The sequence below is a fragment of the Mercenaria mercenaria genome, chromosome 7, assembly GCF_021730395.1.
Source record: "Mercenaria mercenaria strain notata chromosome 7, MADL_Memer_1, whole genome shotgun sequence".
In the NCBI taxonomy this organism is placed as follows: domain Eukaryota; kingdom Metazoa; phylum Mollusca; class Bivalvia; order Venerida; family Veneridae; genus Mercenaria; species Mercenaria mercenaria.
Genome location: NC_069367.1, coordinates 52637378 through 52658851, shown reverse-complemented (window position 1 = coordinate 52658851; position 21474 = coordinate 52637378). Strand labels below are relative to the sequence as shown.

Genomic DNA, 21474 nt, shown 5'->3' with positions numbered 1-21474 from the left:
TCAATCAACCGTGAAGTCAGTAGTCCCTCAATGCGCCTGTATTTAACAATTTTCTTTGTGAAATTTGATTGTCATTGGAAATATTGATAATTGGCTAACTGGAAAAACAGCATAAAGCTTAAAAATATTGTTGGTTGCACCGCACGACTGAATCAAATTTAGCGCGAGCGCCCAATTGGGGTGTTACAATGCAACTGACGCGCAGAAGATATAGCCTTTCAAACGGCTATTGTGGGACTACTGACTTAACCGTTGATTTAGTTTAAAAAATCTATCACTTGAATCTCTTCAAGTGTAATTTTGGTATGAAGAAACAATTCAAATATGAAAAATTATTTTTTTTATTTCAAAATATACCAGTTATACATCTGGATAGTTTCTTTTGCTGTTCAGTATATTTTCATGTAATGCCAATATAGGCTTTCGACGATAGGAATAGTAATTTAGATGTAACAAAGAAAGCGTGTCGATATCAATTGTAAAATGGTTCCAAAATACTCCATCAACAACGACGTCTGTTAAATCTAGGAACCTTGCCAAGGCTACATACACAACAAAACTGTACAAAGGAACGTTTCCTTAAGTTTAAAAATGGCCGCAAATGTGTGATCTATACCATAGTTACAGAAAATCATAAAAAAACTAAAACAATGAAGACGTTTTATGTATCTAAGAACCTACTGCACTTTCGTGATCTTTGATTTAAAGGCAAAAGAATAGATATTTTCACCTTATTGTAATAGACTCAGATAAGATAAAAGTGGGACAATGGTAACAGAGAAACTAAAACACAAACATTTATTTTTATTTAAGTGCAGTAATTACATGATATTCATGATGTTAGTTTTATTTTTTGAAAAAAAGTGAAGTAACTATATCAAACACCTGATACCGACCATTAATTTCAGTTCCGTTCTTGAGCCAAATGCATTTCTTGGAACAAAGAGCTTAACGTTCTTGTCCATTGTAGAATGAACTGATATACCGGGTTTATCAACTATGATAGTTTGACATCTTGGCCTTGTTACTACAATGGCTTTTAGTGAGCTGAAGTCATTAACTTCTACACCAGCCAGTTTCTTTACCAGTTTCTGCAAAAGTAAACCTTGATATTTATAGTGGCAGTAGAGAAATGAAATGTCTCTTTAATCGATATAATATGATAAGGTATTTAATAGAAGAAACAATCAATTATTCTTGGCACTGAAAGATCAGTGTTACTGAATATTTTGACATTGTAAAACATTACACTGGACAAAAAGTACATTTTCGTCTTATAATGAATTAAACTAAAATATAAATATTTATTATACGCATATGTGCTTTTGAATAGTAGAATTAATTATATAAAAAGATAAATATGTATGAATAATCTCTGTTTACATATCCTGTCGTGTTAAATGAATTGATCATAATCATTACAAACTGGAAGATTTTATTCAAATTGTCTTTGATTTGCGCATACCTCTTGTTCCTCAATATTTGACGTCGTAGGTACTGGCGAAACTGTAATCCAGTCTTTCTGATTCAATGAGATTTTGACCACAGTTTCATCGCTTGAACTAAATCCGGAGTAATGTGGGATATATATCCTCGTAGGCACCTATGTAACAAGTATAGTACAGTGCTTGTAATACGAAAATAAATATCTTACAAAACGGTACCGGAAAGTAAAAGATCAGTATATAACATCCCTTTAACTACGCAACAAAGGCCAACACCATTGGTGAATCCAAATACATCAAAACAATAGTGTGTCAAAAAGGAGACGCACTACACTTCTTACAAATGTAAGAGGCAAAACACAATAAAAAACCTCTGCAGAAGAAATCAATACATGGTACGCTAGGTAGGTAATAAGTAGTGACTGTACTAATAAACATATTTTTACATTTGTAATTTATTCTTTACTCATTCAACATAAGTGGAAAATGAATAATTCAGTAAGTCACCTCTGAACGAAGGGTGCCCTTTAAAGACTGGATGTCAATAATTGAACTGACAGGCTTTTCGTCAGTTTCAAGTGTCTCTATTATTGAGTCAACTTCATCACTTGCATAGCATTCTAGGTCGTCGTTTTCAATGCTACCAGGAGGTGAGGCTACGACGCATTTGATACCACCATGGTACGCCCGCTTTCCATCAACCTCATTACAATCTTTGTGGTAGCTGTTAATGATATCCGCAAAGAAAAATTTAAGATCGTCATATTTAAATTTCTTCTTAATGTTTGGAAAATAATATCTATTTTTGCAAATTAACCTACTTAAACCTAAGATATAAATAAGTAAATTCAAAGTCCGCGTGATCTGGATTTAATTCTGTATTCGGATTGTTTATATAACAATATTACACAAAAAGGTATCTACCTTTCTAATTACTCAAAACTCAATAAAATACATTTTGGAATTCGTTCAGGTTAAATGAACGAAACTTACGTCACAGGATTCCAGTTGTTAGGGTCATGTCTCCAAGCTCTTTCTTCGGTCTCTTTTTGTAACCGTTCTCTTTCCCTTCTTTCTGCCTCGAAACGTTGTATTTCTTCTTCTCTCTTTCTAGCGGCTTCTTCTTCACGGCGTTTTCTTTCTTCTTCTAATCGTTTTCTCTTCTCTTCCTCTTCCCGCTTTTAATCATGTGTTATTTAAGCAATAAAGAAAACAACAAGCATATTTTATTCTGACCTCTTCACTATACTTACACTTATTACAAATGAAAAATGTTTTAATCTGTAGTATTTGTAATGAGCAAGATAATTAATTTCAGACAACTCTTCAGGATACAATTTGATTCCATTTCATTTACTCATCAAAAAATAAAAGGTAAGGGTAAATTACCTGCAAGTATAGAGCACATAAAACACAGCTACAGCCACACATCATAAAGTAGGACCACCACAAAAAGAAACTGCAGTGGGAATATACAACAGGCGGCAGATCCATCAATAAGTATTTTTTTTTTGTAAGAAAGATGTATCCTTGATGAGTGGCTGATGTAGCTCAAAACTGGTTCAAGTTCGGTCATGTTTTTCATTTTTCCTCCATTTTAATGGTATTGTATGAACATTAAAAATGGGAATGAGGACAAGAAATAGGAATGTTGCGTTAAGAGGAAAACAAGGACTGAGGAATATTGAAATGGGAAAGCCACGTACCAAATGACTCGGCATACCTAACCAAAGCATTGACCCACTGAGATGCACACATCACACGCACGCACGCATACACGCACGCACAGAGCTCAAATTTGTGTGTGGTGCGCACCTTTCCCCACTCATAATAAAACGATATAGGACCGTAACAAATGTATAGGGATAAGGGAACTAACGCTACCAACATACAACATATAATAAGAAAAGGACATAAAGAAAGCTGAAAATAATGACCCTACTTGGAACGGTCAGTAACCTATATCAAACTAGGAATTTAAACGGATTTTGGGTACGCCGACATCTTCAACAAGATGGACAAGACAGTGCGAAAAAGATAATTCCTACATTCGTGACGAAATGTGACTAGGGTCAATACGAAGTATCAATACCCAAGGTTCTAAGCAACATGTCTTAAGTCAAGCATCAAGAGCCTCATTTGCAAGGGAACGAATAAGTAAGTTGGGTGAAACTTTACAGACAATATTTTCATGTCAAGCTTACATTGTGGCAGAAATACCATGCACACAAACATAAATTTGTATTTGCGATACTGCACATAAACCAAGATAATAGGCGAAATATTTTCAAATGAATATTTATTCATTTAGAAGAATTCATGATAAGATATCCACGATAAATAATTGCACAGTTAAATTCATATTCCGACAGATGTATGTTCTACAACATTATTCTTGGTAGAATTATTTAGTCGTTAAAATCATGAAGGCTTTGTTATATTCGTACCTTTCGACGTAGTTCTTCCTCCGTTCTTAGTCTTTCTCCTTCTTCTTTTCGTCTTCGTTCCTCCTCTGCTTTACGTTCGGCTTCTTCTTTCTCACTATAAACATATAAATATATATCATTGTTTTAATTTATATTTATACAAATTAAGATTTTTGTCGTATTTTGCGGCTTCCTAAGTTATATGTATAAGTGTCTCATATTATGTTTTAACTTGTTGTAATTTAATAATATTTCTTACATTGAAAGTGAACAAGTGAATGAAGTATTGCCATGCAATACAAAGTCCCCTACTGGAAGGCACCTAATTTTTTCTACTGCAGTATAACATAATGAACTGATATCTGTCAATGATGTATAAACAATATTGTACTACATATACAATATGTTATAACATTATAACAACACACTTGGATTAAAATGTGCATATATAAAAACCCACAGTTGTTTTCATATTGAATTTTTTTGGCTGATTATAAAAATGTTATCATGTAAGTTATTTATAGTAACAACAAAGGGAAATTAATCTTTAAAAAAAAAAAAAAAAAAAAAATTAATAATATAAGTCCACAAGAAACTCTTTACCAGGTAGAGATAGGTCAAAATACACCTAAAAATTGGATGTAACATGCATGCTGTACCACAGAAAAGTGGTCTCGATTTTTCTCTACTGCCAGTAATAAAAAAGTTACAATAAAATCTATTTATAGTAACAACAAAGGGATGTAATTCTAAAAACAAGGGTGCCTCATGGTGGTGAACAGTTGGTCCAAGTTACATCAAAATCCCTCCATGCATGAAGAAGAAATGTTCCATACAAAGTCATTCTTGAATTTGACCTTTGACTTCTAAATATGACCTTGACCTTAGACCTAGAGACCTGGTTCTTGCGCATGACATGTTGTCTCATCCAGGGGAATATTTGTGCCAACTGATATCTAAATCCTGCTTTGCATGACAAAGTTATAGACCGGACAGGAAAAAAATCCTCTTGACCTTTGACCTCAAAGTGTGACCTTGACCTTTAAGCTAGGGTACTGGGTGTTGCGCATGACATGTCGTCTCATCATGGGAAACATTTGTGCCAAGTAATATTAAAATCCCTTCATGGATGGCAGAGTTATGGACGGGACAGGAAAAAAACTCTGTTGACCTTTGACCCCCAATTGTGACCTTGACCTTTGAGCTAGGGGTCCGGGATTTGCGCATGACACGTCGTCTCATCATGGGGAACACTTGTGCTAAGTAATATTAAAATCCCTTAATGAATGTCAGAGTTATGGACCGGACACGAAACAGACCCTGTTCATGCTATGTTAACATTTGACTGCTAAGTGTGACCTTGACCTTTGAGCTAGGGGTCTGAAAGTTGTGCATGACATATCGTCTTATTATGAGGTCATTTGTGCCAAGTAATATTAAAATCCCTTCATAGATGGGAGAGTTATGGACCGGACAGGAAAAAACCTTGTTGACCTTTGACCTCCAATTGTGACCTTGACCTTTAAGCTAGGGGTCCAGGTTTTGCGCATGACACGTCGTCTCCTCATGGGGAACATTTGTGCCAAGTAATATTAAAATCTCTTCATGGATGGGAGAGTTATGGACCGGACAGGAAAAAAGCCCTGTTGACCTTTGACCTCCAATTGTGACCTTGACCTTTGAGCTAGGGGTCCGGGATTTGCGCACGACACATCATCTCATCATGGGGAACATTTGTGCCAAGTAATACTAAAATCCCTTCAAGGATGGGAGAGTTGTGGACCGGACAGGAAAAAAGCCCTGTTGACCTTTGACCTCCTATTGTGGCCTTGACCTTTGAGCTAGGGGTCTGGGTTTTGCGCATGACACGTCGTCTCATCATGGGGAACATTTGTGCCAAGTAATATTAAAATCCCTTCATGGATGACAGAGTTATGGACCGGACACGAAATTGCGGACGGACGGAATGACGGAATGACAGAATGACGGAATGACTGAATGACGGAAAGACGGAATGACGGAAAAGAGCATTCCTATAGTCCCCAAAACTGGTTTTCAACCAGTAGGGGACTAATAATGTGAACTGCTACATGTACCTTCTTTTCCGTTCTTCATCTTCCTTCCGTTTCTTCTCCTCTCTTTCTCTCCTTTCCCTTTCTTCTCTTTCTCGCCTCTCTCTATTCTCTTCTTCTCTCCTTTTCTGATCTTCTAACATTTTTCGTTTCTCCTCTTTAAAGCTCTGTGATTTTGCATCTTTCCAGCTTTGCAGGCATCCTTTGAGTTCCTCTATGTCATCGTACCAGACGTCTGCACCGTCTTTCAGTTTTGCGCAGACAACTTCAGTTTCTTGCATCAATTCATTAAGACGGTCGTTCATTAATTCCTTTGATATATTCTGGATTTGATGTGCCAGCATTAGCTGTTCAAGAGCCCATTCCCTTGCATCAATTGTCCCTCCTTCCTCAGGAACAAACGTTTCTGCAAAATACATATACCACAACAAAATCTTCAGACGAAAAATCTATATATTATATATTGAACAGCAAAGGAAACTATCCAGATGTATAACTGGGGTATTTTAATAAAAAAACTTCAATTCATAAACTTGACTTATTTCATCATACCACATTACACTTAAAGAACTTCAAAACGGCTACTGTGGGTCTACTGACTTCACGGTTGCTCGATTGTTTTAAAATTAACACGTGAAGTATATATAAAGTTGATTATATGTTTTTTTTATCATACCTCATAATGGTTAACTGCAACAATGTGGTTCAAAACTATATTGAGATTCAAATGTTGTTGGTCAATAGTTTGATTGCCGCATGAATTCTCTCAAATTATCAAACGGCTAGCAAAACATTCAATATCAAACGATAAATTTAATTTTCTTATCGCATGTTACGTCGACATTTATGATATCGAAGTATCTTCAATGTAGATCCAGGTATGAATCATGATTTATTTATACTATTTTACTCAATGTATTGTATTAAATCGTTTCATTTTACCAAAGATTTTTTGAATGGCTTCTTGATTTTTCTCAATTATGGCCATCTGGGCATTTCTCAACTCCTCAATCTTCTTCTCTATTTTTTCAACGTATGATTTAACTTTTGAAACTTCGGTTTTGGCTTCTTTTAAAACCTGTGTAATTAAAAAAAAAATTGTTGCGAAATTAAGTATGTCACAATGCACGTTAGTTACAGTTGCTTTCTATTAATTCATATATTATTAGTATATTATGATTTTCTTTAATTTTACACTAAAATAATTATAATTGATCAATTTATAAGATTACCATAAATCTGACAAGTAAATATAGAAAATGAACTGAACTAATCCATCATATTGATTTTGAATGAATTCTTTGATCACATCGCAAATCATGCAATGTTTGATCGCAAATTTCGCCGACATTATTCATTTTGAGAAATGCTTGTTATTGTATATTCAGTGGCTATCCAGCTAAATATATACATAATGATTTATTTATACGAAGGTCAAATAAGATAAGAAATTGTTTATTATAGTGGCATGTGCATTCATACGAAATAACAATAAACATCAATGCAAAAAATGGCATCCTACCAAATGAGCCTATAAATCACCTTACTTCAACAATTAAGTATAATATACTTTAATAAAATAGATATAAATAGTGATGGTAGACATGTTATGTATGTCTTTCAAAAGACAAATCAGTAAGTGTGCCAGTTACTGGTTTATCACAATCAAATAATAGAACAGAATGGAAGAGACGTATCTTGCAACTGAACTGTCAAAATTAATGAGCATGATAACTCTGAAATGCATAACAATATTCAGGTCATCTCGGATGGTTACGTCATGATGTCCCATCTAAATGGTCCGAAGAACACGTGTGACACATCTCACAGAAAAATTACTATATTTGTATGTAATAAATCAGCATACAAGACATAACATGACAATAAGCCTTAAATTAAAGTAGCAGGTGTCTTTAAGTGCTTGTGATTTACAGTTACAAATAATCTGATGGGAATCATGACACAGTTGTACATTATATTTCACTAACAGTAATTATTGAACCAATATCGACATTTTCAACAACTCTTGTAAACATAAAGACGATCACAGTTGTACAGCAATAAAAAGTGGTTTAAAACACCCCGAGATCATCATTGCTAGTTAAATGTAATCTACTATAAGAAACAAACTTGATATGTCAGAAAAACATTATGCACAAAACCATCATACAATCAATTACAATAATTGATATGTATAAATAATTGATATGTATACAGTTTTTACAGTCACATAAAAAATGAAAGGTTTTTTTATCAGCGACTCACAGTGCATAGGTACATTTAAAAAATCGCAAGAAAAAAAGATCAATTGACAGGTTCGACTACATATCTGCCAATATCTACTCTTGGCAGTAAGATACTGTACCTAAATTGACAAAATAACAACAGTTCGTATTTTCTTAAATTCAGTGTCAAATAATTTTCTCAATTGATATCTGTTTTGAATTTCATTTAAGTTGCTATCATTAGACCACAATCTAACATAATATTATCATACATCTTATTAACGCATTAGCGTTAGACAGATTCATAACTGTTCTTGAAAAAGAGGATTATTTCAGACCTACGTCCTCAAGTATTTGGTTCAATCACTCCACCAATTAATTTTGCATAATTTGTTATCATTTTTAAAATTACGCTTCGTCAGTCTATCATCATCAATGCTATGTAGTCTTTTTCAGTATTGTATCAAGTATAACCATCTTCAATACAATCTTGGTACTATTTTTCTCAATAAATGTACTGAGAAAGGGTCTTTACATTTTATTTTTATTTTGTTCGGTTACACAATTATAGGTCATATGACGACTTTCCAGCTTTAATGGTGGAGGAAGACCATATGTGCCCCTCTATGCATTGCAAGCGGGAGGTTGTGCAGAACCACCAAACTTCCTTAAACCAGCTGGATGGTTTCCTCACAAAGAATTAAACGCACGCCCTGAGTGCGGCGGCTCGAACCCATATCGATGAGGGACAAGTGATTTGAAGTCAGCGACCATCATCACTCTGTCAAGGAGGTCCCCAAAGTGGCTTTAAATATCACCTTGCGTAGATATTCGTTGTATTTTTATATGTTAAGTCGCGAAAACAATCAATTATCTAACATTAAATTGTACATGTCTTATCTTACATTGTCCGTGGAAAATGACTGACATTTAAGGGAATAGTGGAATATGATATTTCGTATAGCAATATTCAGGTACTATCCTGAGCTGGTATACGTTAATCAAGTTAACTTAAACTGATAATGAGACTTGATTTTATAATCTATCTTTTTTAACAAATAATGTAAATAAAATACGGAAATATCGTCTCTCATACCCTCGTGGCGATGGATTCTATCAGGAATGAGGTGTCGAGAGTGATTAATTTAAGTTGTAGAACTTCCTTCACAATCGACCTAAAATAAATTCTGTATAAACTAAATATCGTCTCTATCATAGTAACAAGGATTTGCAATTCTCCTGATTATCCCTTGAACATGTGCCCTTCGTTTGTTAGGTGGGTCTTCATATTAAGATGGAATGCGCCTAATCTGAAGTTGTTTTGTTCCGTTTCGAAATTCTGTTTAATATGAAATTCAGCATATTCCTCATAGAATGCGTATTATATATTTTTTGATATTTCTGTAATTATTTTTCTCTGCAAACCTTCACTTTAATGTAAATATCGACTTCAACGTTAAAATAATCTCCACAAATTATACACCATTTCAAAGACATTTTTAAATGAAAATATGATGAGAAACAAGCAATCGATACTTGTTGACTGAACGGAACGATTTACGAAGACAGTCTGACCAACGTGAAAGTATGGATCATCAAAAATGGACGTCAATGGTCGTGTTTGTAGAGAAAATAGTTACAGAAATATCAAAAAAGTAAAATACGCGTATATGAGGAATATGCTGAATTTTACATTAAACAAAATTTTGAAACAGAACCCAAGAACATCAAATTTGGCGCATTCCACCTTAAACTTGGGTTAGCATAACAAAACACACGAACGTACAAAAGCGGTAATTGTTTAATTTAAAAAAAGGGAGAATATTAAAAAACAAGAATATTTGAAATAATCTTACATAGAGATAAACAGTTATAAATATAGGTATGTATGTATTTATATGTTCTTTTATTGTAAGGAAAATATTTGCTTGCAATAAATATCAGTCTTATCTATAAACTTTTATCGAGTCTTTACCATGCATGATCGTTTTCATACTCCCCCTAGTCATAATTTTCCTTCTTTTCACTATAACCGATAATAGAACAGAAACAGCACGCTGTGTTTCATTCGTCGACTAGACGAAGCCTCTCAACATTTATCTATTTCAAGAAAGTATCATTGAAATTCAGCGACCTTAACCAGTCGAACATTAGGGCTTCATTGCATTTAAAAATAGTCTTATGCTCTATATTTTACTGTTGAATTTACATTGCATAAACGACTATTGGAAAGACCGTTTAACATGTTTCAAGTATTGAGCTCAAATCTATTTATACCATCGCCAGAAGTTGTGGTTTGCTTTGTTTTGTTTGCTTTGATACTAATTGTTTTGGAATATAGATATATTTTACTTTTTTGTATATTTTATGTCTTTCCAATCTGACGAATACTTAAGAACCAGAATAAATTATCAATAACTGAAGACAATTTACTCTTTCAAATGCGGTACAAACGTTTATAACTTTCAGGTTTTTCTTTGCTTATTTTGTAAACAATTTGGTTATTTTAAAGTTTTATTATGATACATACTACACCTTCTTTATCCATATATTATTATAGTTATATAGCTGTACGACGGCATTAAGTTTATTCTGTAATAGGATACAACTTTAGGTAAAATTACCGAAAAGACCTACCTAAAGAAAATGAACTATCTTTATTGTTTATATGAGGTCGACATTTTACCTTCCAGTATGCATTTTCATTCGTGGCTAAGCAACCGTGTATTTGATGTTCATTCGGTAAGTGGTAGGTCTATATATTAACAAAAAAAAAAAACAACAAGCTAACCAAAATATTACCGTAAAGTGTGGTCGCAAGGCTACAATATGGAAAATTTTCAAAGAAAAAACATACAGAACATTAAAAATTGAGAATATACTTTTAAATAGATACGCAACGTTTTCTCAGCTAAGACACTTAGAATCGAAACTAGACAGCATATAGTAAGACTGTGTGATAGGAGCTTGGTCGAAGGCGAGACGCACTTTAATTTAAATGTTCTTTATATCAAGATATTTGTCATCTGTAGTGAAACAACTGTGTCCTGAATGCAGCGATATTATGCCATATGTTTAACAGGCACATTTAACCTTCATAATAAAGTTTTTATCTCGTATAATTATGTAAAGTACGATAACATAAGCATATAAAATTTAAGTTTTCACAAGGATTTTCATTCAGATAAGCTATAATTAGCTTTCATAAACTCGCCGTTTTATGTACATTATGTGGACGAAAGTATAAAAATCTTTACTCAGGTATAATAGGAAATTTTAACAATTATTTCCATAAGTAACCGTTATTTACTAAAAAAATTCAAAACGAGCTCAACTATAAACGACAACAATCCAAGTGTAAAATACTAATGAGTAAGAGTGAGTGAGTTGGGTTGGGTTTTACGGCGAATCGACACAAAATGGTCATATATCGCCGAGAAGAAGTCATACTGCAAACGCCAACTGTAAAGCTTAAACATTGATGTAAAAATGTAAAGCATACCTAAAACATCCATGTAAAAATGTAAAGAACACTATGAATAATGTAAAACATATCTAAAAAACATCCATGAATACCAACATGACTGGGAATCCAACAAAATATGATAGACTTTTTTAAAGATAGTTCATGAAACCTGAGAAGAATATTTTGAATGAATGGATTTTCCATATTTCGGTTATGAATCGACTGTAAAACAGAAAGCGAGTCGAAAAAGATCATAATTTTTCTTCACTATTTTTTTTTATATAAAATTTAGAGCTAAATCAATAGCTTTGGCCTCGGCTGAAAATATTGTTGCATTATTTGGCAAACGTAATTTTGATTGATGAAGGAGGCTGACAGCAGCACAGCCAACCTTAGATTTATCTTTTGAACCGTCTGTGTAAATTGCAAAATAGTCCTTGTAAGTTGATTTGACTTCATGATATTTGGATTTGAATATTTCAGGGTTTGTTTCAGACTTTCTAAAGGCAGTTTTCAAATCGAAAAGAACTGTAGAGGTATGAAGGGTCCATGGTGGTGTATCTGGAATTGAATTTTCTTTTATACCATCGAATTCAAAGTCAGTTTCATTCATAGAAGATTTTATGCGAAATCCAAACGGTTTGATTTGTTTTGGTTTTTCCTCATATGAATCGGAGTACTTTGGTTTAAAATGATTTCATGAGCAGGATTGGATTTGTTGGCAGCCACTCTTATTGCAATGAAAGTTTTTCTCGGCATGTGTAAAGAGAGGGTTCGTTTGCTTCAGCATATAAACTTTCAACTGGCGATGTTCGGAATGCACCAAGAGCAATACAAAGACTTTGATTATGGATGGTATCTAACATTTGTAAATAAGATTTTCTTGCTGAACCATAAACAATACAATTGTAATCTAGCTTAGATCTAATTAAAGCCCTATAAAGTCTTAATAAAACCGTGCGATCGGCTCCCCAATCAGTATTTGAATTACCTTTAAAAGATTCAATGACTTCAGACATTTGGCTTTCAAGTATTTTATATGCGGCACAAAGGAAAGCTTTTTATCAAAGATAACAGCAAAATATTTTGCTTCGTCAACAACGGGTATTTTTGCACCATTTAGAAAAAGTTCAGGGTCACAATGATGTTTCCGTAATTGACAAAAGTGGACACACTGAGTTTTCAATTGGGAAAATTTAAACCCATTTTCCATGGGCCAAGTTTGAACTGTTGTAATTGGCGTTCAATCGTACGCATATTTTTGAACGATAACATATGAAAAAATCGTCAACATATAATGAACAGTCTGTCCCTGGTAACACACATTTCACAATATTATTAATTTTGAGTATCATTATTATTATTATCATTATCCTTCCCTTCCTAGTAAGCCATGAATTTAATAAAAGCTTCCATTGTGGCATAAAGTTTACTATTACAAACCTATTGCAGTTTCGATCATTTCATTTTCTTATTAATACTTCTCTTTCTACCACTTGCAGAACATTTAAAGCAATTCAAACTAAATCCGAGGTATTTTTTAAATTATCTCTAGTTTTAAATAGCTCCTTATTGTATCATTTAGTCATTTTGATTGCTGTACCTCTATCCAGCCAATATACAAGTTCTAAAGAGGTCCGTTAATCGGATCCCTTTACCCATGAACATATGTTTTTCGTATTTCGGGTTAACTCGGTAAAAAAAAATAAGGCGACGTTACACTGAAATTAACAATTATATTATCCTCTATTCAGTTCTTTTTATTATAATCTACTTGTCCGGACACATACCCGAGACCATAAGGCGTAACCTTTCATTAGATTACCCGGAGAAAATTTAGTCACAAATACTTCCTTTAATGCGAAAAATCGAATAAAAAATTAACAAAATATGACATGAATCAGTCACAAGTACATATGCTAATATCAGCTGAATCTCGTTTTATTGACAAGATATGTCATTATAACAATGATTTCTATGATTGTTTAAGAAATATTTTACCTGTTTAACACTGCTTTTGTAGGATTCCACGGCTTCGAGGTTTCCCGGAGGATCCTGAATTGTCTTGAAGGATTTGATTTGCTCAGATAAAATAAAAAGCGCCTTTACATCAGCCATTTTGATACAAATACTTTTCACTGCGACCTTTCCTTTCTTATAAACTGATACAAGGTAAACCATAAACAATATAACTTGTTAGGTGTATTCGTGTATAACGTAAAATGTATTGACTTTCATTGGTAAAACAGATTATAGACGGAAGTTTTAATATTTGCATTAATCCCAGAACCGCAAAAAGAGAGAATTTCTGGTAAGTTCATCGTGAATGTGCATGTATTTACGTTACATATATGAAATTGTAGAAGATTAGAAGCGGCCCGCCTCTTTTGCAATTATACCGGAATTGATATCATTTCAAGGCTCGAGATAAGATAACACACACACAATAAGATGCCGTGCTTTCGAGATAATGTATAACGCGTTCGAGTTAAGGTCTCCAGAGAATGGGATAATATAATATACGCTCGAGGAAAGTTACTGTGCTCTCATTATAACATGTCGTGCCCTCAAGTTAAGCGCTTACAATATTTTTCTTTAATCAAAAGGTTATTGGTTATTGGTTATTGAGTTTCACACCTCTTACAAATATATATACACCTGTTGATGCACGGGCACTAGCTATGATACATATTCTCGATTTAACCCTTATCATGCATGGCACGATTGATTCTGTCATTGTGATCACAGTAAGAGTTAAATAGCATGAACGGTCTCGATAGGAAAAAAAATCCACGAATAAACGTTTGAAATGCATTGTTTTGCCAGCACATGTACAGAAATAATCCATGGTCAACGCAGGGATGCTTTTTTAACATAAACAGGTTTTGTAGAGGGGCACGCACATAGAAACCATTCTTTAAAAAAGCAGTTTCTAATAAAGCAGAATGTAAACAGGATGACCATCTACAAAAAATGTGTATTGCACAGCTGTCTTTACAATGAATGGATTAACTTCTGTCTATTTGTATAAAGTGAAGGCAAGTTAGCAACTACAGTAAAGCTGCAAAATGGCTGTATTTGTGATTTACATGATTTCTAAAGTTCAAATAAGTTCATTCATTGATATTTTAACCAAAAAAACTTTACACACATCTATGATATTATATCGCTCGATATAATAAACGAATTACCTAGCGAACCTGTATCACCATATTTTGTCTTAGTGAAAACATTCAGATACCGAAACATTTCATTACATATTATTTGCGTACTTTATCGTTGCGTCAGTGCCGAACCCGGCAGCATTCACATTCGAAATATGGCAACGATTTTCTTCTTTCGGAACGAATTTTCTTAGTTACGTTATTTCCTGTTTGATTCAAACTTTGATAAAGATTTTTTTTAAAACCGTTATATGTAGAAAAAGAAATATCATGCATGGACACTACAACAACGCTTTAATCGTACAATATAAGCACTTCGTCAGCTTTGATCTTGGTCTATAACTTATTGCTTAATTGTCATAATTATGGCCAAAAAAGAGATATGATAATGGTATTAAATGCGCTGAAAACCAAAAACAAATGATTTCGTGCATAGCATATTTAATCAAAGGGGTATATTACATATTTTTCATGTCAAATCAAATTTAGATTTATGTGAGGTATGACAAATAGATAATTATATTACATGTTAGAAATCTGTTACCTTTTTAACACTGGTATTGTAAGATTCCACGGCATCGAGTGTTCTCGGAGGATTCTGAATTTCCTTGAAGGATTGTATTTGCTTCGACAAAATAAAAAGTGCCTTTACATCGGCCATCTTGCTTAACTAATATCCTTTGACTAAGGAAGTATGATCATTGTCACGTTAGACTTTCTATTTTTGGCAGCTTAAGTATCTAATAAATTTTCAAATTTACATTAAGTTTTATAGGAATAAAACGCAAGCAAGTGAATGTAAAACGAATTTATTGACTATCATCAATAAAAACTGATAACAAAACGGAATAAATAATTTCCACATTTTTATCTTCGGCAGGTGAGATAAATTAATTGCCGAAGATAAAGTTTGGATTGTTCATCGAAAGTTATTTCAGTCATTTAATAGCCTTAAGCTTAACGTTTTTGCATTTTAAGAATACGTTAACAAAACTAATTATTATCAAACTAGAGCTGCTTTTGAGAAAAGCGAATGTCTCCCACAACTACCTTATCATCTAAAAAGCAAGTCAGTCTTGATATACTGTTTACTCACTACAATTCAAGGGCCAGAACTCCAAAATGCCTAGACCGATTTAGCTCATTATCGAACTTGTCCGAGGTCTTATGGTAAAACATATTTTATTCAAATTTGGTGAAGATCGGATGAGAAATGTTCGACTTAGAGTGCGGACAAGAGTAAAATGGCCGATTTTTCGGTAATTAAAGGGCCGTCACTCCAAAATGCCTGAACTGGTTTGGTTAGTTATCAAACTTGGCCAAGGTCTTATGGTCAAACACATTTTGTTTAACTTTGGTGAGGATCGGATGGGAAATGTTCGACTTAGAGTGCGGACAAGAGTAAAAAGGCCAATTTTTCGGTAATTCAAGGGCCGTAACTCCAATATGTCTGGACCGATTTGGCTAGTTATCGAACTTGGCCGAAGTCTTATGGTCAAACACATTTTGTTTAAGTTTGGTGAAGATTGGATGAGAAATGTTTGACTTAGAGTGCGGACAAGCTTTGTGACAGACAGACAGACAGACACACATACAGACTGGAATAAATCAATATGTCTCCCACACCACTGTATGGTGGGAGACATATATAAACACATAAGCCATGTAGTAGGGTAAAGTGCCTTTTTCAATGATATTTCAGTTATATAAACGACGGTGTGCAGTTGTATCAGTGATTACAATGTCCAGCTTTATGGAGCTGCCTCAGCAGAGCATCTCGCTATATAAATGTGGCATATAGCCAACCTAGTCACATCATGTTTAAATTATTTATATGTCAAGTCCATCGAGAAGTCTGGCCTGACAACCGACACGATCTCTAAGATAGTAACACTGCAACGTCCACTGGTAACTCAGTTATCTTGTATATATTTATGTCGGTCTGTAGAAAATGTATTTTACGCATTTATATTAATTCGGTTGCACCTATATCGAATGTATTTATTCCAGCTGTAAATTGTTGAAGTACAATAACAAAGGGAATTTTCTTAGATTAAGGGATAGGAGACTAACACTTGTGGCGGGGGATTAATTAACGATGATATATGTTCAATTTCAATTTTAAAGCCCCCAGTTTAGCTTAGGGGCTAACCATTTTAAACACGGGCTGTGTATATAATGGAGATTGAGGTGTCTCCCGAATCACTGAAAACAAAATTATTGGCTCTAGATCAGATTTATTGAAACAATATCTCCAAGACTGCCATACTCTTTGATTTTAAACTGCATTTAAATTCTGTATTTTTAGATATATAATAGGGTTGATACATACATAATAACATAACAGGCTTTGCTAACTATTAAATTTCCATTTCCGTCGACGTTCAAATTGTATCAAAACTGCTAAAATCAGTGAAGGATTAACTGAAAAACTTAAAGAAGCTGCATTTTGTAACTGTGCATGTATTGCGTTATATACAGAATATCAATAGTTTGCAGTATACATATGAGACTATAACCATGTAAAATATAGATAAACCTGTATTTAAGCATTACATCAGCACCTCAACATATTCACTCTTGACTGAAACGCACTTTTCCATCCGAGCTATCCATTACCCGAAAGTCGCAGAGTAGTTTGCAAAGACACTGAAGCACTCTCCTCTACCGAACAGGCTTCTGGATTTGTAGCGACGCCCAGCCAGCATTTTTTAATCAAAGGCAAGAGAAAAATTTCAAGGACTTAGGTATGGCGAATATGGAATGTAGAGCAATTGCGTGAACTTATAGTCTTGTAAATACTATTGGTCAATATTGCTCTTTTGGCAGATGCATTGTCACGAATGAAGACCAGTTAACCAGTTTGTGGGCGAAGTTTAACGTATTTTTTTTTCTAATTGATTAAGAACCGTATACCTGTAGAGCTGTCAAGAAGTTGATCTGTTGGGTGTACTGTGTACTGTACATGTTCGCACAAACTGAACTTTAAAATTGAAGAAAATTGTGTACCGAGTCCGTTTTCAAATTTGCGATACTTGGTTGGTCTTGACCTTTCTTAAATCAGTGTTGTTTATCTGCCTTTGAGATTTGATAAGCTCATTAAACGAGCTTCATTGGCATTCTTTTGCTCTTTGTTCAAAGGATAAGGTACCCATTTGCATATACCTTTGATAATTTCAAGACTTTAGAATGTTATGAGCACTTCCTTATAAAATGGCCACCGATGCAGCTGTTTATGAAACTGTATATCTCTATACTTCTTCTACAATGGCTGCTCCAGCATCAATGTATCAGAGCAAAAATACGCATGCCTGGAGATGTCTTTTTGACTCTAAATGCTCCCTAATTAGACATATTTCATATGATTATTTTATATGTATTGAAAGAAACGCATTATGGCAAAAGGTACTTGACTCTATTTGTTGTTGCTTGCAATATGGGTTAAATCATAAGGTTGGCATTTGCAAATATACATGTTATCTCTCCTGTTTCTCAGTTATATTGGTACTAGTGATTTGAATCTATTGATATGCCTTAAAGGGAAATTAATATTATATGAATCTATATTAGAGTTTCATTAATTTCTGTAATGCAATCAACTATCATGTTGTTGATCAAATATTCATAATTATATCAGCAAAAGAAGTCTTAATATCAATAGAATGGATATATATATATAGCAGGAAAGTAAAAAGAAAATGTTTGTAATGTAAGACTATATAAGCATAGCTGACACTAGCAATATGGATAGAAGCAGGAATAAAAGCTCTAAAGAATCAATGGAAAAATATGAGCTATTCAGAATTAGTTACATAAACGTGTTATTATTACGGCATGAACATTCTGTGCGATCACTAATACAGGTTAAAAATGACAAAAATATTCATCCACGCAAAGGAGTAACAGAACATGTTTGAATGATTTGAAGAAACACATGCTCTCAGTAACAGACTGATACAGCACCAATAATTGACCGATCGGAGGTAATACCTCTAAATCCAAATAAGGAACGGAGTTGTACAGTCGCAACACGGTACTTGAAGACTGCTGTTACAAAGATGAATTGAATATACAATAAGGTTCATTGAATGCAAATATCACAACGAAATAAGATAATAACAAGTAGAATTCGGATGCCTTGCATCAAATTTGTATAAAACAAGTTGATTTATAACGAAAGAATTCTCTCTTTTCGTTATCATCCGCTAAAACATATTTCAACATGAAGAAGATTCGGGAGTTTTTTGCTAGAATAAAAGGGTTTGATAAGGTAGCTGTATAAAAATAAGGGTCAAATGGTAGGGTGAGAACTGCAATGTATACTACGATTACATATATAAAGCTTACAAATATTATATATATATATATATATATATATATATATATATATTATGATACAGCGAAAATAAAGCAGATATTGCGGTTATAAGAAGAAAGGTGGTGTAAATTCTTTTCAACTGTCAGTGAAAAAGCAGAGCAAATTTTCATTCATAACATACTTGTAGTTCCGATAATATCTCAATATTTTTAACCATTTCGTAAGTAGACATGTTATACTGACTGGTAAAATATGTTCTTACCATTGAAAAGCTCTAGAAGTATTGAAAACGAGGTCTGTACATGTAATCGCTTGCAAACATAAAATAAAGAAGAAAATGAATTAGTATCATGCGACCTACTACTAACAGTCTAGTTCTGAAACCACTACTTTTTCATTTACCAAGTCTATAAAAGGATTTCCGTGAGTAATTCGGCCATAGTTTGCACTGACACATAAGTTATCCAGGTTACTGAAGTTTGATTATAGCATTTAATTCTCTTTAATTAAAAGATGAATTAAACTGTAGTTCAAACATTGAAACTAAAGCTTTGTATTGCTATGGTATTTAGCTAAATGACTTATTATATATATTTCTTTATATACTAAAGTTTATTATTATTCGTATTGAAAATATTCATATGATATAATGTTGGAAAGTGTTTGCTTGCAAAAAGTTTTACTTCATTGTTTACAGAATATTCTACCAAGCAAATTAATAGTGCTGATCAAATATAGTCACCAGCTCCTGTTTCGATGGTAGAGGAAAGACCAAATTGCCCCCTCAAGGCATTGCTACAGACATAAGCAGACATCTGGGTTGAACCATCGATATTCCTTCAGCAAGCTGATTAGCTTACTCACATGAAAAATTCACATCACTGGCGCGGTTGCTGATGGCTATACCCAGTTTCTATTTAGCCATCTAAAAGACTAAAAGTGATCTAGCAGAATACAGGCACAATAAGCACAAAAACAAACAAAACCGCAGTAACAGTACCAGTACATGGACTAAAATGTAATGCCAATGAACTTTCGCGAGAAAAATATGCCAGCTACAGAAACATCGACGTTCCATGAAATTTCAGTCATGCTATATAATATTTTTCCACAAGACCTATGTTTATTATTTCTCTTGAAAGAACCACTACAAGTGAAAGGTTTGTCTAGCTCCATTCTCAACTCTTAGTTCTATTGATTCTCTTTATCCATAAACAATGCATTACAGAAAACTAGTTTATATATCAGAAAATGTCTTGTCAACAACAACTCAAATTACGACGACCCTTTGCACATAAATACATGGAATAAACAGTCTGAAAAACGGCCACGCAAAGGTTCAGTGCTTACATAGGAAGTAATCAGTCAAATAATTTTAGTCATTGTTTGCATGTTGACCATTCTTGTTGCACATATTACATTGTATCATAAATGTGTTTGCCGACATCCTTGATGTGAAGTCATTGTTTTCATTGAATCTGTCGGTCTGTCGCCTTGCTTGTCCATCACGGCACTATTTGATTTATTTCTTCTTTTTTGCCTATATGAACTGTACTAACACCAACAATATTCAACAAGAAAAGCAAAAGACCCAAGGAAAATACCAATTAAACACAAATAAAATGCATTCTGAACGTCCATGAGAGACATTGGTTAAGCCTCTGGTATTGAATTTCCCGCGCAGAAATCGGATTTCGGCCACCACTTCCGCTACCATAATTGTAACAATCCTCCTTCATGTATTTTTATCAGTCTAGAAATATAGCGTTAGAAATTACATTCAAAAATCAATTTATATATATTGTACAATGTATAATATGGAGGTATAATGAGAAAACTTGTTTTTTAAAAACAATAATAAATAATAATTACTTCAAAGTAACGGGCATCGGTTTTTATAAAGAATGTCGGAGCTATCATTTTAAACAAAAGAGAAACCAGTATATTGTAACATAAGTTTAAATATACAATTTACTCTGAGTCTCCTTTTGCTGCTAAAACAAGGACTGAAGTCAAACAGCAAAACAACATTCAACGCTCGTTGCCACTTGTACAGTGCTCAAAATGAGGGTAAAATGAGGCCTAAGACTAAAATACGATTTTTAATAGATTTTTTTTTCTTTCTAAATAAATCAAATGCCTTGTTGTTCAGAAAAGACTGCAGTGTGAGGCAAGTTGTTGGTGAAGCCATATACATATAACATTGGCATAAATTCTTCCTTGATTGACATAAGGTTACATTCTTTTGCCATCCCTGTCTCTATCACATACTCATGCACACAAAACGAATACATAAAGCACTTGTATTTTGTTTTGAGAGAATATGGAATATATCTGTGTGTGAAGTGCGACAATGTA

At 33.6% G+C, this 21474-nt stretch overlaps 1 protein-coding gene across 1 annotated transcript in view; it reads right to left on the bottom strand.

Annotated features, from left to right (window-relative positions):
• LOC123554157 (uncharacterized) overlaps positions 1-6362 on the bottom strand; it is an 80441-nt gene extending 74079 nt beyond the window's left edge. Inside the window, exons 1-2 of the mRNA XM_053547181.1 lie at positions 5968-6362; positions 3893-3986 (exon numbers count right to left, since the gene is read on the bottom strand). Coding sequence (XP_053403156.1) covers positions 3893-3986; positions 5968-6362 — 489 coding nt within the window. The remainder of the gene's footprint in view (positions 1-3892; positions 3987-5967) is intronic.
• Between the last annotated feature and the right edge of the window lie 15112 nt (positions 6363-21474).